The sequence below is a fragment of the Xenopus laevis genome, chromosome 9_10L (genome assembly GCF_017654675.1).
Source record: "Xenopus laevis strain J_2021 chromosome 9_10L, Xenopus_laevis_v10.1, whole genome shotgun sequence".
Classification (NCBI taxonomy): domain Eukaryota; kingdom Metazoa; phylum Chordata; class Amphibia; order Anura; family Pipidae; genus Xenopus; species Xenopus laevis.
In genome coordinates, this window is record NC_054387.1 from 118,475,197 (window position 1) to 118,488,921 (window position 13,725).

The 13,725-nt window shown below is 42.8% G+C and overlaps 1 protein-coding gene across 2 annotated transcripts in view; it reads right to left on the bottom strand.

The window, feature by feature from the left end:
* Positions 1–13,725, bottom strand: part of LOC108701655 (ras-related protein Rab-26-like) — a 157,765-nt gene that overhangs the window by 132,921 nt on the left and 11,119 nt on the right. For both annotated transcript variants that reach the window (XM_018236579.2, XM_018236578.2), the window contains exon 3: positions 4,734–4,844. In XM_018236579.2, coding sequence (XP_018092068.1) covers positions 4,734–4,844 — 111 coding nt within the window. The remainder of the gene's footprint in view (positions 1–4,733; positions 4,845–13,725) is intronic.

Genomic DNA, 13,725 nt, shown 5'->3' on the forward strand with positions numbered 1-13,725 from the left:
TGGCCTCTGTGCTTCAGTGGCTGCAACCAAAAAAGTTTATATTTTCAGCATTTATATGGCATAATTTTTCTGTCAACTGTGCTTCAGTGGCTGCGACCAAAAAAATGCATATTTTCTGCATTTATATGGCATAATTTTTCTGGCCTCTGTGCTTCAGTGGCTGCAACCAAAAAAATTTATATTTTCAGCATTTATATGGCATAATTTTTCTGGCAACTGTGCTTCAGTGGCTGCGTCCAAAAAAACTGGGCAAACAATGTCTACAAGGTCAACGTATGGCGAAAAATGACTATTTTCAGCATTTATATGGCATATTTTTTCTGGCAACTGTGCTTCAGTGGCTGCGTCCAAAAAAACTGGGCAAACAATGCCTACAAGGTCAACGTATGGCAGTTGTTTAAAGAGAACAGCAGATTACTAGCCAGCAAAGCTACCTAAGCTAAAATGTCCCTCAAATCCCTGCAGACTTCTGTCCCTCCAATACAGAGCAGTATCAAGCAGATTACTAGCCAGCAAACTTACTATCATCTGTCCCTGAAATCACTAACAGCTCTCCCCCTACACTATCTCTTCCAAGCACACACAGGCAGATTTTTCAGATACATTTTTGCCCTTGATCCCCCTCTGGCATGCCACTGTCCAGGTCGTTGCACCCTTTAAACAACTTTAAAATCATTTTTCTGGCCAGAAATGTCTTTTCTAGATGTTAAAGTTCGCCTTCCCATTGAAGTCTATGGGGTTCGCGAACCGTTCGCGAACCGCTCGCGTTTTTGCGCAAGTTCGCGAATATGTTCGCGAACTTTTTTTCCGACGTTCGCTACATCCCTATTGATTAATTATCAGCCCTGTAGCATCAGCTTGTATAACATTTGAACAATCCCTAAGCTCAGCTTCTCAGTAGCCCAGAGCACACTGAGCATGTGCAGTGCCACTGACACACAAAAGATGGCCTAACAAGATGGGGGCTGCTGGGGACAACTTTGAAGGCCTGGATCATTGCAGTTATAGGGTTGCTGAACCGCTTGGCTGGTCAGGTAAGGGACCTGTTATCCACAATGCTCAGGACTTGGGGTTTTCTGGAAAAGGGGTAACTGAAACTTCTAAACTCTGTTAAAAAATCATTGAAGCATTAAATAAACCCAATATAATTGCTTCCCCGTCAATAAGGATTAATTATATCTTAGTTGGTATCAAGTACAAGTATGGGACCTGTTATCCAGAATGCTCAGGACGTGGGGTTTTCTGGATAATGGATCTTTCTGTAAGTTGGATCTTCAACTTACTAGAAAATCATGTAAACCCAATGGGCTGGTTTTGCCTCCAATAAGGATTAATTATATCTTTGTTGGGATCAAATACAAGTTACTGTTTTATTATTAGATAATTTTTTCAAAATTTGGATTATTTGGATAAAATGGAGTCTAAGGGAGACAGCCTTTCCGTAATTCAGAACTTTCTGGATATTGCGTTTCCGGTTAATGGATCCTATACCAGTACAATAATTTAAGTAAATAAAATACAGCATTTCTAGCCATATTCTTTTTAGGATTTATTTCTCCTTTAAGTAGAAATCTTATCTTCATTGCTTATACAGTTTAGATAAACTGGGAGCCAAAGGTATTAATGTGCAGCTTGTTTTTAAATCAAGAAGAATGATGGAAGGAGCCGTTTTCAAGATACAAATGGAATGTTTGGGAATAAAAACCATTGGGAGCTGGCAATACATACAGACAAAATACACAGCACTTACTCCAAATGAAAGATGTTTTTTACAGTGAAACGGAGCGCATAGAAGGACACAATAAATACCACCGTCACTGTGATCCCCTGATGTGCAAAAGCTCTATGCAATGAAGTACAAGCACTCCTAGTCTATTTCTCCTGCTCTTATCTCTAAATCGCTAAAGGGAAATGATAAACACAGGCAACGAGAGGCAACGAGAAAGGGGCATTTTATAAAGTTTCCAAATATCAAATATCACAGCATTTTTACAGAAAATTACAAGTGAAATTTTCACAGTAGTGGCACATAACTATTTCCTTGAAAAATCTCCACTTTCTGAACAAGTGCTATGGAAATAAGGGAGGTAAATTAGTTCCCCCCCCCTCCCCCATCTGCTGAAAAGCAACACACTGAAATCTCTACAACTCTTAAGGTGGCCATACACGGGCCAATAAAACCGTCCGACAAACCGAGTCAGCAGCTTACTGGCTCGTGTGTGGGGCCCTCTGACAGGCTTTCCTGATCAATATCTGGCCGTCGATTGGGCAGGGCTAAAAATCCCGTCGGATCACGGACGGCATCTGTTCATTGATGCGGTCCCATGATCTGACCGCCCGTATTTCCCGCATTATGATCTGATCGTTGGGCCCTAAGGCCCATGATCGGATCAGCCAGATATTGCCCACCTCAAGGTGGGTACATCAGGAAGAGATCCGCAATCTCTACGAGATCTAAGAGATCAAGGGATATGCATTGTTGGGGGAGCCAGTAACAATAACAATACTGCGTTGCCCAAAAGTATGTGGACACCTCTTCTAATTATTGTCAGTGGCTTAAATCACACCAACATTGGTGCCATTACATTGTACAATTACATTCTCAGGAGCGTTCAGGCCCCTTTGATGCCTGAGGTGGCCAAGTCAATGGGCTCCCTTTGCTTAGATTTTTCAAGTTGGAGGGGTCTGCAATAGAATAGCCTTATTCTTGCTGCTGTAATAGAATATTTTTTGCATAAAATGGTAGGACTGTGATGTGTTTGCAGAAGCAAGAAAAGTCCTATTGGCTTCTGTCAAATAAGTTTTATTACATTGGGCAAGGTGGAACAGGCTGTAAGGTGCATCTTTTTTTTCTTATTTTGTCCACTTTCAGATATTTCTTTTCCCGACCCAGCCAAATTTTTTCTGGGAAGAACACTGCATGGGTTTGCTAAGATGGAAGTGAAGGAACCTGACTGGCACCAACTTAAACCGAACTAAACAATAGAGCAGTGCTGTCCAACTTACTACATGTAGTGGGCCAATTCCATTTCATACAGCATGTTGGAGAGCCTCTGAGCAGACTGGGAGTCCATAAAAATCCTTTGGAGGACCACATCTGACCTGGACAGCCCTGATCTAGGGGATAAACTGGAATGGTGACTGCAAGCAAGGCCTGATCCTCGACATCAGTGTCCAACCTCACGAATACTCTTGTGTCTGAATGGAAGTCAATCCTACTAACAATGTTACAACATCTGGTAGGAACCTTCCCAGAAAAGTAAAGTCAGTTATAGCAGCATCCTCAAACTAATGCCCTTGGTTTGGAAATAAAAAGCTGGACATGTAGGTTTCCTGATACTTTAGGTCAGTGTTCCCCAACCAGTGGCTTGTAAACAACATGTTGCTCACCAACCCCTTGGATGTTGCTCCCACTGGCCTTAAAACAGGTGCTTATTTTTGGATTTTTGGCATGGAGGCAAGTTGTGGTTGTATAAAAATCAGATGTACTGCCAAACAGAGTCTCCTGTAGACTGCCAAGCCACACCGAGGCTACCAAATAGTCAACCACAATCATTTTTTGGCACTCCCTTGAACTATTTTCATGTTTGTGTTGCTCCCAGACTCTTTTTACATTTAAATGTGGCTCACGGGTAAAAAAAGATTGGGGTCCCCCACTTTAGGCTATGTAATTTAGATACAAAGAGAGAAGGCAATTAAATGAACACATAGGAAACCAGTCCTATTTAAAGAAAGGAAGTTTAGCTCACTTTTCAGGTCAAAGAGTCTAAATAATGAATGAGTGAAACTCTCCTGGAGAGATATACTGTTAGCTTGTGATTAGGATTCACGCAGGTGGAAATGCAGTGATTATGTGGTTTTTTTTAGGGGCGAGTGTGTTTATCGTGCAGAAAACAGAGGCAATCTATTATGGCTTGTCACCCTTGAGAATGTGACATAGAAGTGACATTTGCTCAAGCAACCCTGGTAACACGTTGAGCAATGAATATATAATCCACGAGGAGCATTTGTTTGCATTAATGATACCCAAGCCTTGGTTTGTTTCACCGTACAATGTAAGAGTGCCAAGCAACAGTCTGTAATTAAAGGGAAACTTGCAAGTACTAAGGACAAAGGGCATTTTGGTGAATAACTCTGTGATAATGGAAGCAACGCTTCATATTATATTATATATTGCTCAGTCTATTTATACTTCTGAAGTGTAACCTATCAGAGTACTGAACTGAAAGAACCCATCCTGATAAATTGCCCTAATCAAGCATAACACATAATGTCATGTTTAATGGCACAAGCAAGATTTGCATCTCAGCATCAGCCGCAGAGATCTGCCTTGGGTACACACACATGGAAGGACATGAAGACCAGATCTCTCCATTCAGAACTTAATGTACCTGTCTAATGCAAACCAGTCAACCACTTAGCTCCAATCTGCAACCTTAGCCGACCATGGACATTAAAAATCCTCCTATGTTAAAGAGAATTAGGAGGGACTGTTGTGAGTTCTAGAGAACAACAATCCATTAGCCCATTTACAGGCGGTGGTCAACTATTTCCAAGAATCACTTTGCTCGGGAATATCAGACATATGGTCAGCCTGTCTGGCTTTGTATTTCTTGAAAACTTGTCCCTGAAGCAAGGTTAAAGAAGAGCAGAGCCATTTCTCATGTTCATACCAAGCTTTTCAGTTACCAGTCACTGGACATATTATAGAGGTAAATTTAAAAAATCCTTACCCGAAAGTCAATCCCAACAGTGGAGATGAAGCTTCCAGCCAGAAATGCCCCATCCTTGAATCTCACAAGGAGACATGTCTTCCCCACTCCAGAGTCTCCCACCAGCATCACCTAAAATTAAAACAACAGCAAGTTAATTATAGAATAGAGTTAACCTTTCTTGCTATGATGGGCCTTGCCACCATACACAATACAGACAATAAACATTCCCGTTGGATTTCATCTCTCTGCTATATCAATAAAGGATAATAATAATAAATTATGAGCAGCATATCGCATTCTTCAAAAGCAATTATATCCATTTCCTAAGTGGGAAAAGAGGGGGCTTGTCCCTGAAATATTTGCTGGATTTCACCTTAAAGATTAAAAAGAAGTGAAGGTTTTGTGCAAGAAGCATCAAGTAGAGAGTACATATATATATTCAAATGTAGGCTGGCACAAACCGGACTTCACTCCAAAATATGATGCAAATTGAACCAAAAAAAGAACATCTCAAGAGGTAGCCTTGATAACTCTATATAGTTAGAATCCTTGATACTCCTAGAACTCCATCTTGAATGTCAATTAGAGCAAGATTTCGTGTGAATACATCTTAATTCCTAGACATTCTTAGGACTATAACTGGATGTTTGATACAAGGGGAGCCCTAACCAAATGTTGGGCCTCAACTGGAGGGCTTAAACCAAAAGTAAATCCCATTGGTCCACCGCACACCTATATATCACATATAATGCACTGGTGGTGCTGGTTATCTGTTGACCTGGTTTGGTACCTTAGCAACTGCATGGAGTAAGCTCCCCAACTGCATGATTTGAGTGTGTGCCGGTTCATGTATATTTTGCAGGGCTTGAACCAAACACATCTGAAGATCACTGTAGTAGATCTTTAAAACTAACTGCTGATTGGTTGCTACTAGCGCAATTTGGCAGTTTGCCCATGGAAACACAGGTAGATGACGGAAACTCCGTGCAGATGGTGCTGTGGTCAGAACTGATCTCAAGACCTCAGTGCTTTATGTACAAATGCACAGAAGGGTTTATCTATCTACAAATAGTCTACAGTATATATCAGTCGTGTATATTTTTTCCTATTAGCAAATAAATTGTGCTTTCCAGGCTATAGATGGGTAAATGGAGTTCAATTGTAGATGGGCTCCAACTCCCAGACCTGCCATTTGAAAGTGATTGGAGGAAGGCAAGCTAATTTCCATGGCATCGCTCATGGCGAGACGACAACATGTGTTAACCACATGCAAATGAATCCTTCAGTAAGTCTGGAATGAGACGTTCCTATGGGATCTGTCTTCGCAAAATGGAAGTTATTATGTCTGACACATAGATCATTTCATATTAGTGTAAATAACACTCCTTTATTTACGGCTGAACCACCAGAATTTTGCCTTTATGTATTATTATTGGGACTGGACCCAATTTGCAACGCTCCATATCACTGGAAATAAGATATATATAATACATATATATATACATATATATATACATATATATAATACACAAGAGCCATAAATATAATATAAATTCGGATTTCTTAGACCTCTAATTATAGGCTCTTGTTGCACCTCTGTCATCACAGCTAAATTTACGTGCCCCTGACCAGCCAATCATTATCCAAGAACTCCTTGTGTACTTGAGTACTTCAATCAATAATCAGCAATATGGTTTGACTTGTCTGTGAAAATATCTTCGGTATGGAGCCCTTTTGCTGAACAGCATCTGTACCTCGGAACCCCAGCAGAGCTCTAACACTTTGATTCACTTCTGCTTTTCCTTATTATGATTTGTAGCCAAGCAAAAGCAGTTAAACTCAAAGCAGGGCCAATCCTCCAAGGCCAATCTGCCCAGAGAACCTCATCTTGGCTTTCAAACAGAGAAGCCTCCTTTCAAGTCTAATCATCACATATCTTCAGAGAATGGTCCTGATTAAGTCCTGTGGATCCGGCAGAAAACCCAAAGCAGCTTGCGAGACACCCCCCCCACACACACATCTGCCAGTTCATAACTTCACAAAGACAGATCCTCCTCTCTGTGATTCATTTCTCCCATCTTCCGTCCAAGATAAAGATCTCTAAAATATTTTAATGCTTTCATAATTTATTATCCGATGCAAATCTTCTCACAAGCCACGAAAATAACTCCGAGACCTTCTGAGTAATAAGATTCTGCCCTTGGTATCCTAGGCAAATCCCTTTATCTAATGAAGCCAGCTATTCCATGGCAGAGACTAATTATCTGTACAGTTGAATGGGGACTGAAATAGCAGATAATAATTACCAGTAAACTGACCACATTTATGTGCTATACACTACATTCCCTTTGTGCAGGGTTCAGTGTTGCCCCAACTAGCACATGTATTACAGTAAGGTTTCTTAGGGGACCTACATTAAGTCTGGGAATCCAGCAAGCCAAGAATTTTGTTGAAAACAATTTTCTGACTATTTTCTGCAGTAAGAGGAAATTGCACTATGGGAAATATAGATAACATCAAGAAAATAGCTTTCTCAATTATATATTTCTTGCAGAATGAGAACAGGCAGTATTTAGTGTAGGCTTTAGAGGGCGGGTCTTGGGTGCCTATATGGTAAATACAGCCCTGATTGTGAACTTATTGACACACAAGCAAATCTTTGCCCAATTTTAGCCACCTATGCACTGGGCTGAATTGGGTTGATTGAATTGTTGGCTATGGCTGGAGCATACTGCAGACCCATGGGGGAGATATGGTCAAGGGATTTTCAAATATGCCCAATATCTTGATGATTTTAGGCTTGATATAAATCAGACAAGGAGGCCCCATACACACAATAAGCTGCCATCTTGAGGGGCAAAGTAAGCAGCTTATATTGGCCCTTGTATGGCCAGCTTTAGTCAAGTCACTTTGGACAGTCTAGTTTCAGAACTTCTAGATAATATCTACATCCATTATTCAGTACAGCAGTATGTCTTCCCTAGTCCAAGCTTCTCCCAATCCCTACCAAAGCTTACAAATAAAGTAAGCAACATCGGACTGGGGGGTCAGAGGCCATCAGGGCTGCTGCTCAGGGGCCCCCAAACCCACCCCCCTGGCCCCTCGCCTCTACTGCAACCGCCATCGGCCACCACCCCAGCCACAACCCCGCCCCCCCCCCCCCCACCAGAGTGAACCTTTCTCTTCTTACAGCAACAATCAGGGCCAGCAGGAGGTAGGGTTGCCACCTGGCCGGTAAAAATGTTTCTTGATGCCAATTTTATTTATAGGGAAAACCCATAAAAATATAGGAAGGCCGGTATTTTTTTCCAGAAAAGGTGGCAACCCTAGCGGGAGGTCAAGGGGCCCCGCAGCTCAATACTCCATGCACGGAGCGGGTCTCTGTCAACTGGGCTCTAACCTCAACCCCCCTGGCCACCACTTGCCACAATCCCCCTCTGCTTCTTCAGTGTGTACCTCCTCTTCTCGCAGTAACAATCAGGGCCAGGTGGGAAGACAGAGGGCATTTGCTGCACAAGGCTCCAGGGGAGATACGGGTCTGGGTCAGCGGGGCCCAGCGTTGGACTGGGGTGCCCGGGGGCCCACTGGGGCTGCTGCCAGCCCAGACGTGAGGCACCCTCTAGTCCCCCTCCCTGATCCGCAACCCGGCCCCCCTCCCCAAGCTGCAACCAGGCCCCCCCTTTGGCCCCCCATGGCTACCTTCTTCTTTCAGCTGCACCGGGGTACAGGGAGGGAGGAAGCGCTTCTGCATAAGGGATATGGGCCAGCATGGCCCACGAGGGCCCCGTCCGAAACTGGCGGGCCCCAAACACAACCCCCCTGGCCACCACCCTAGCCGCAACCCCCCTCCACCCCTCCAGTACATATCTTTCTCTTCTCGCAGCCACTATCAGGGCCAAACACCGCACTAGCCTCCAGACAAGGATTGTGTTTTTTCCCAGTATCCTTCCAGTGCAGTCCAACCCTCAATGTTGAAAAATGCACAGAATTGAGTGGAACCCACATTCTCGTTAGATAATCATTATCTAATCATAAACAGCTAAATACATAAAGTCTCTCATCTGTCTCATCCAGATGTTTGTTGACTGCCAAAAGACCAAATTTGTGCCTGTACAGGACAATTAAAGTCCCAAAAGGTATCTGCTCTTATGGGCCATCAGACTGACCAACCTCTGTGTTCCCAGTAGGGATACACCCATTACAGATTCCATTCTGGATTCAGTTAAAACCCAGCCCTTTAAGGGCTCTTACTCACGCGCGTTTTTACCTGCGCTCCCCTGCGTTCCGTTTTTCGGCGTTCAGCCGCAGGGGAGCGCAGGAATAGACGCATTTCATTTTTTTAAATGGGGCTGTACTCACACAGGCGCGTGTAGGCGCCGAACGCAGGAAAAATGCAGCATGTTGAGTCTCAACTTGAAAAAATGAAAAGCGTCTATTCCTGCGCTCCCCTGCGGCTGAACACCGAAAAACGGAACGCAGGGGAGCGCAGGTAAAAATGCGCGTGAGTAAGAGCCCTTATTTTAAGCCAAATAAGTTGTGTTGTCTGAGGGCAGGGCAATAATACAGAAACAAGATGTTCAGAGGCATCAGGGTCACCTTAACCTGTGCCTTGACTTGGCAGGGACTTGCTGTCCTAGAAAAAGCAGCTGCGTATAATTGGCAGCACCGCAGAAGAACAGAGCAAATAACACTGAAGTACCTTAAACCCACGGATCATTAGCGTTAAAGCTATTCCTGCAGGGATTAGAGCACATTTGATTACATCAAGGACGCGCGGAACAGACGCAGCCCAACACCAACTGAGTGATTTTTTGTAAATTCCCTCCAGCATTGGGATTTTAATTGGGCGGTGAAGAAACCACAAGTAATTCTTGCAGTAAGTGTGACCGGAGGGGGGGTTTCTTTATAAAGCTAAAAGAGAAGGAAATGGTTATTACTGAAGGTAGCAGCAAAAAAAAAAACACTTACATTAAAGGGAACATGTTAAGGGAAAAAAAAAAACACTTCTTAAAGGAGAAACAAACCCATGATTAAAAAAAACCCTACCCCCCTCCCCACATAGACCCTCTTCCTCACCCCAGCCTAGCTTTTACCCCGGGCAAATGCCCCTAACTTTTTACTTACCCGTCGGTGAAGATTCGGGGATCGGAGCTCACGGCAGCCATCTTCCGGGTCTTTGTGTCTTCTTCTGGCGCTTCAGCAATTTACGTCAATTTCTGTGCATGCGCAGTTGTCATAAACCGGTATATTGCTCCAACTGTGCATGTGCCGCTCCGCTGGTCTCATTCTCAGATTACCGAAGACCCGGAAGATGGCTGCCAATCCCTGAATCTGCACCGAGGGGTAAGTAAAAAGTTAGGGGCATTTGCCCGGGGTAGCAGCTAGACTGGGGGTGAGGGGGGGTATATGTGGGGTAGGGCTGTAGGGTTTTTTTTAATAAGGGGTTTGTTTCAACTTTAAAGGAAAATTAAACCTACTTAGCCTGACTGAACCGTTGCTCCACAATAATGGACTCACTGCTGCCCCTTTAAATTAAAGGGATAGTAAACCCTGCTGCACTGCTCAACCAAACTTTACTCAATCTGGCTCCATGTTCATTGCTCCTGCAACTGGAGTTGGAAGCTTAAAGCAGAGTTTCCCAGCACTGAACAAGTCTGTCCTTTATCCCCATGTTTGATTCCAGTGTCATATAATGAAGGAATAAATGACATAATTATCTCTATATGTAAGATAACTGCAAGATGCCTGACATGGTGCTGGGAATCAGCATTCTCATTGGTCGGTTCCTTTGCATTTATAATGAAGTTTTTGATCAGCAGAATTCGCATTGGTGAATTCTCATGCATCTATAATTATGTTTTTTGGCAACTTCTATAGAAAACTAGGGAGAGGTGTGGGACGGTGTTATGGTCAGGTTTACAATAGTGATGTGCGGGCTGGCCCGAAACCCACAGGACCCATGAGTTTACCCGTGGGTCTCGCAGGTTCGGTCCAGCTACCACAAAAAATCTTTGTGTTGTGCACCCCCTTCAGCTCTCCCTGCCCGCGGCCCCACACTGCCGGCTTTTGTTTCCTGATTTTATAAACTTACGCCTGCCCCTCCCCTTTCGTGAAGTCACCGCGGGGCAGGCACGGGTATATAAATAGAAGGGATGGAGCAGGTTTGTGTTTGGAGGGGGCGGTTTAGGGTCGGGTGCGGGTTCGAGAGAAACTCAACCAGCACATCACTAGTTTACAAGCCCTTTAAGGTCACCAAAATGCCTTGGGCGCTAGGAGAGTCTGGACAGAGTAACAAACAGGCATCAGCTCCAAGCTGTTCAGCAATTTCAGGAAACCTCATTATTGTTCACGCTCTACAAACTCCCTCTCGGCCCGTGCATTAACGCTCAGGAATATTTGGCTCCCAGTCACCCGTGGAGCAGAGCGGCGAGACTAGAGGTTTATTTATGTGAGCCCAGTGCTAAAAGAACATTCTGGCTGAGAGGAGAGACAAGAAAATGGAGATTGGAAAAGGTACATTGTCATTTAGGCTATTTCTCAACAGACTGTGCTACAATGTTCACCTGCAGGACCAAGATGGCTTCTTTTGCAGGACAATCTAGTTACACTGTAAAACCACCCAATCGCGCATATTATGTATATATCTAATTACACAATGAATATTATGCTTGGCTCATTAAAGGGTGGTTAACTTTTCTTATGTTATAGCTAATTCTAAACAACTATTGGCCTTCCTTTTTTCTATTTTTATAGTTTTTGAATTATTTGGAGTCTTTACCCGACTCTTTCCAGCTTGGGGGTCACTGACCCCATCTTAAAAAATGCTCTCTAAGGCTACAAATGTATAGTTATTGCTACTTTTTATATTTCTATTCAGGCCTCTACTATTCATTTTCCAGTCTCTTTACAAATTAATACATGGTTGTTAGTTTCATTTGGACCCTAGCAATCACATTGCTGAAATTACAAACAGAGCAAAGAGAAAGAGCAGCTGAATGAAAAAGCTAAATAACTCAAAAACCACAAATAATAAAACATAAAAAACAATTGCAGAATATCACTCTCTACATGACACTAAGGGGCCGATTCACTAACTTCGAGTGAAGGATTCGAAGGTAAAAAACTTCGAATTTCGAAGTTTTTTTTGGGCTACTTCGACCTTCGACTACGACTACAACTTCGAATCGAAGGATTCGTAGTAAAAATCGTTCGACTATTCGACCATTCGATAGTCGAAGTACTGTCTTTTTAAAAAAAACTTCGACCCCCTAGTTCGCCATCTAAAAGCTACCGAAGTCAATGTTAGCCTATGGGGAAGGTCCCCATAGGCTTGCCTATCTTTTTTTGATCGAAGGATAATCCTTCGATCGTTGGATTAAAATCCTTCGAATCATTCGAATCAAAGGATTTTAACGTTCGATCAAAGGAATTATCCTTCGATCGTTCGATCGAACTATCTTCGCTAAATCCTTCGACTTCGATATTCGAAGTCGAAGGATTTTAATTCCTAGTCGAATATCGAGGGTTAATTAACCCTCGATATTCGAACCTTAGTGAATCGGCCCCTAAAAGTTAACTAAAAGGTGAACAACCCCTTTAACATAGGATATAGCCAATAACTAGTCCTCCATGTGATCAGTTCTGCTCTACATAATCCTGGTGTATATGAATACACAGGGCAAAACCATATTTTTAGGCAAACCCACTGAAATGACCTTTTGCCTGCAGATGGAAGCAGGGCACAGGGGGTTCGGAGATTCTCCCCCACTGTAGGTGGTTAGGTGGGTTACAGGTGGGCCATCATTCCCAGGTTTAATAGGGATTGGTTCGTTAGAAGGATTAAAGGAGACATTTTATGTAAAAAAAAAGAGTGCATTCAACTCTTTTAGATATAGAACAAATGCGGTTTAAAATGTAGTGTTTCTGGTTACTATATTGAAAATTTCTGCAAAAACCCTACTAGCACCGCCCATCTGTCCCACTTCCTGCTGCCTCCTTTCCCAGGCTGTGCAGGGAAGCCAGCAGCACTCATCACAATGCACTGTAGGCTGACTTGAGAGGGAACTGTAGACTGCAGGGCAGTGATTGGCTGTCCCCCCCCTACTCTGCTTCTGGCAGGGAGTGTTAGGACAAGCCCACCCCTCATTTCAAACTCAGACAGGAACCATATCAGATCTATAGGGAGCTCCAATAAAGGGGCCTTTTTTAAAGACAATATTAATTTGTGCATCATATAGTGTATATTATTGCCTACAAAATTAGTTTTTTTATTTATCCTATATGTCTCCTTTAAACAGCAGTAGATGGTGGGAAAGAACAAATATTTTTTGGAAGATCCTGCAAGCAGTCCCCAACCCCAACCGTAATAAGTGGTAGCCTCAATGTGGGACCTTATTTGTAAGCTACGTAGGGAATTTTTAGCAAAAGAGAACAAATATCAAAAAAATAAAAATCAGCATGGTCAAAAAAGTGGTTTGGGTACACCAGCCCCAGCTCCTAGGGGAGTAGAAATCCATAAATACACCAAACATTCGATGGACACTCAGAGAATCCACAAAAGCCAACACAAATGTAGTGAAAAAAAGAATCTATTTATTTATGATACTATATCTGTAGCCTGGTGCGTTTCGAACCCCTAGAGGCACTTAAGTGCATAAATAACCATGGTCACCACAAAGCAAAAACTAAAAAAAAACACGATATATAAAAATAAAGTGATCATATAAGAGGAAGAGGTGACAGGCAGGACAGCAACATGGCACAAAGACAATAGAAAATCAAAGGCAAACAAGAGAGAACATATATAAAAGAGCTAAAGGGAAGAGGGAAAACATCAAATAAAAAGTAAAATAACAGAGATAAACAGAAAACACCATCATATTTTCTCAAATGCGTCCCATTGGCTAACTGTCAGCTGCAGACATTAAGCAATCTCAGTCTATCTACTTAGTCTAACTGCCATGAGACCTTTAAATTACACCATTTATGTAGTGACATAAAAAATACAGGA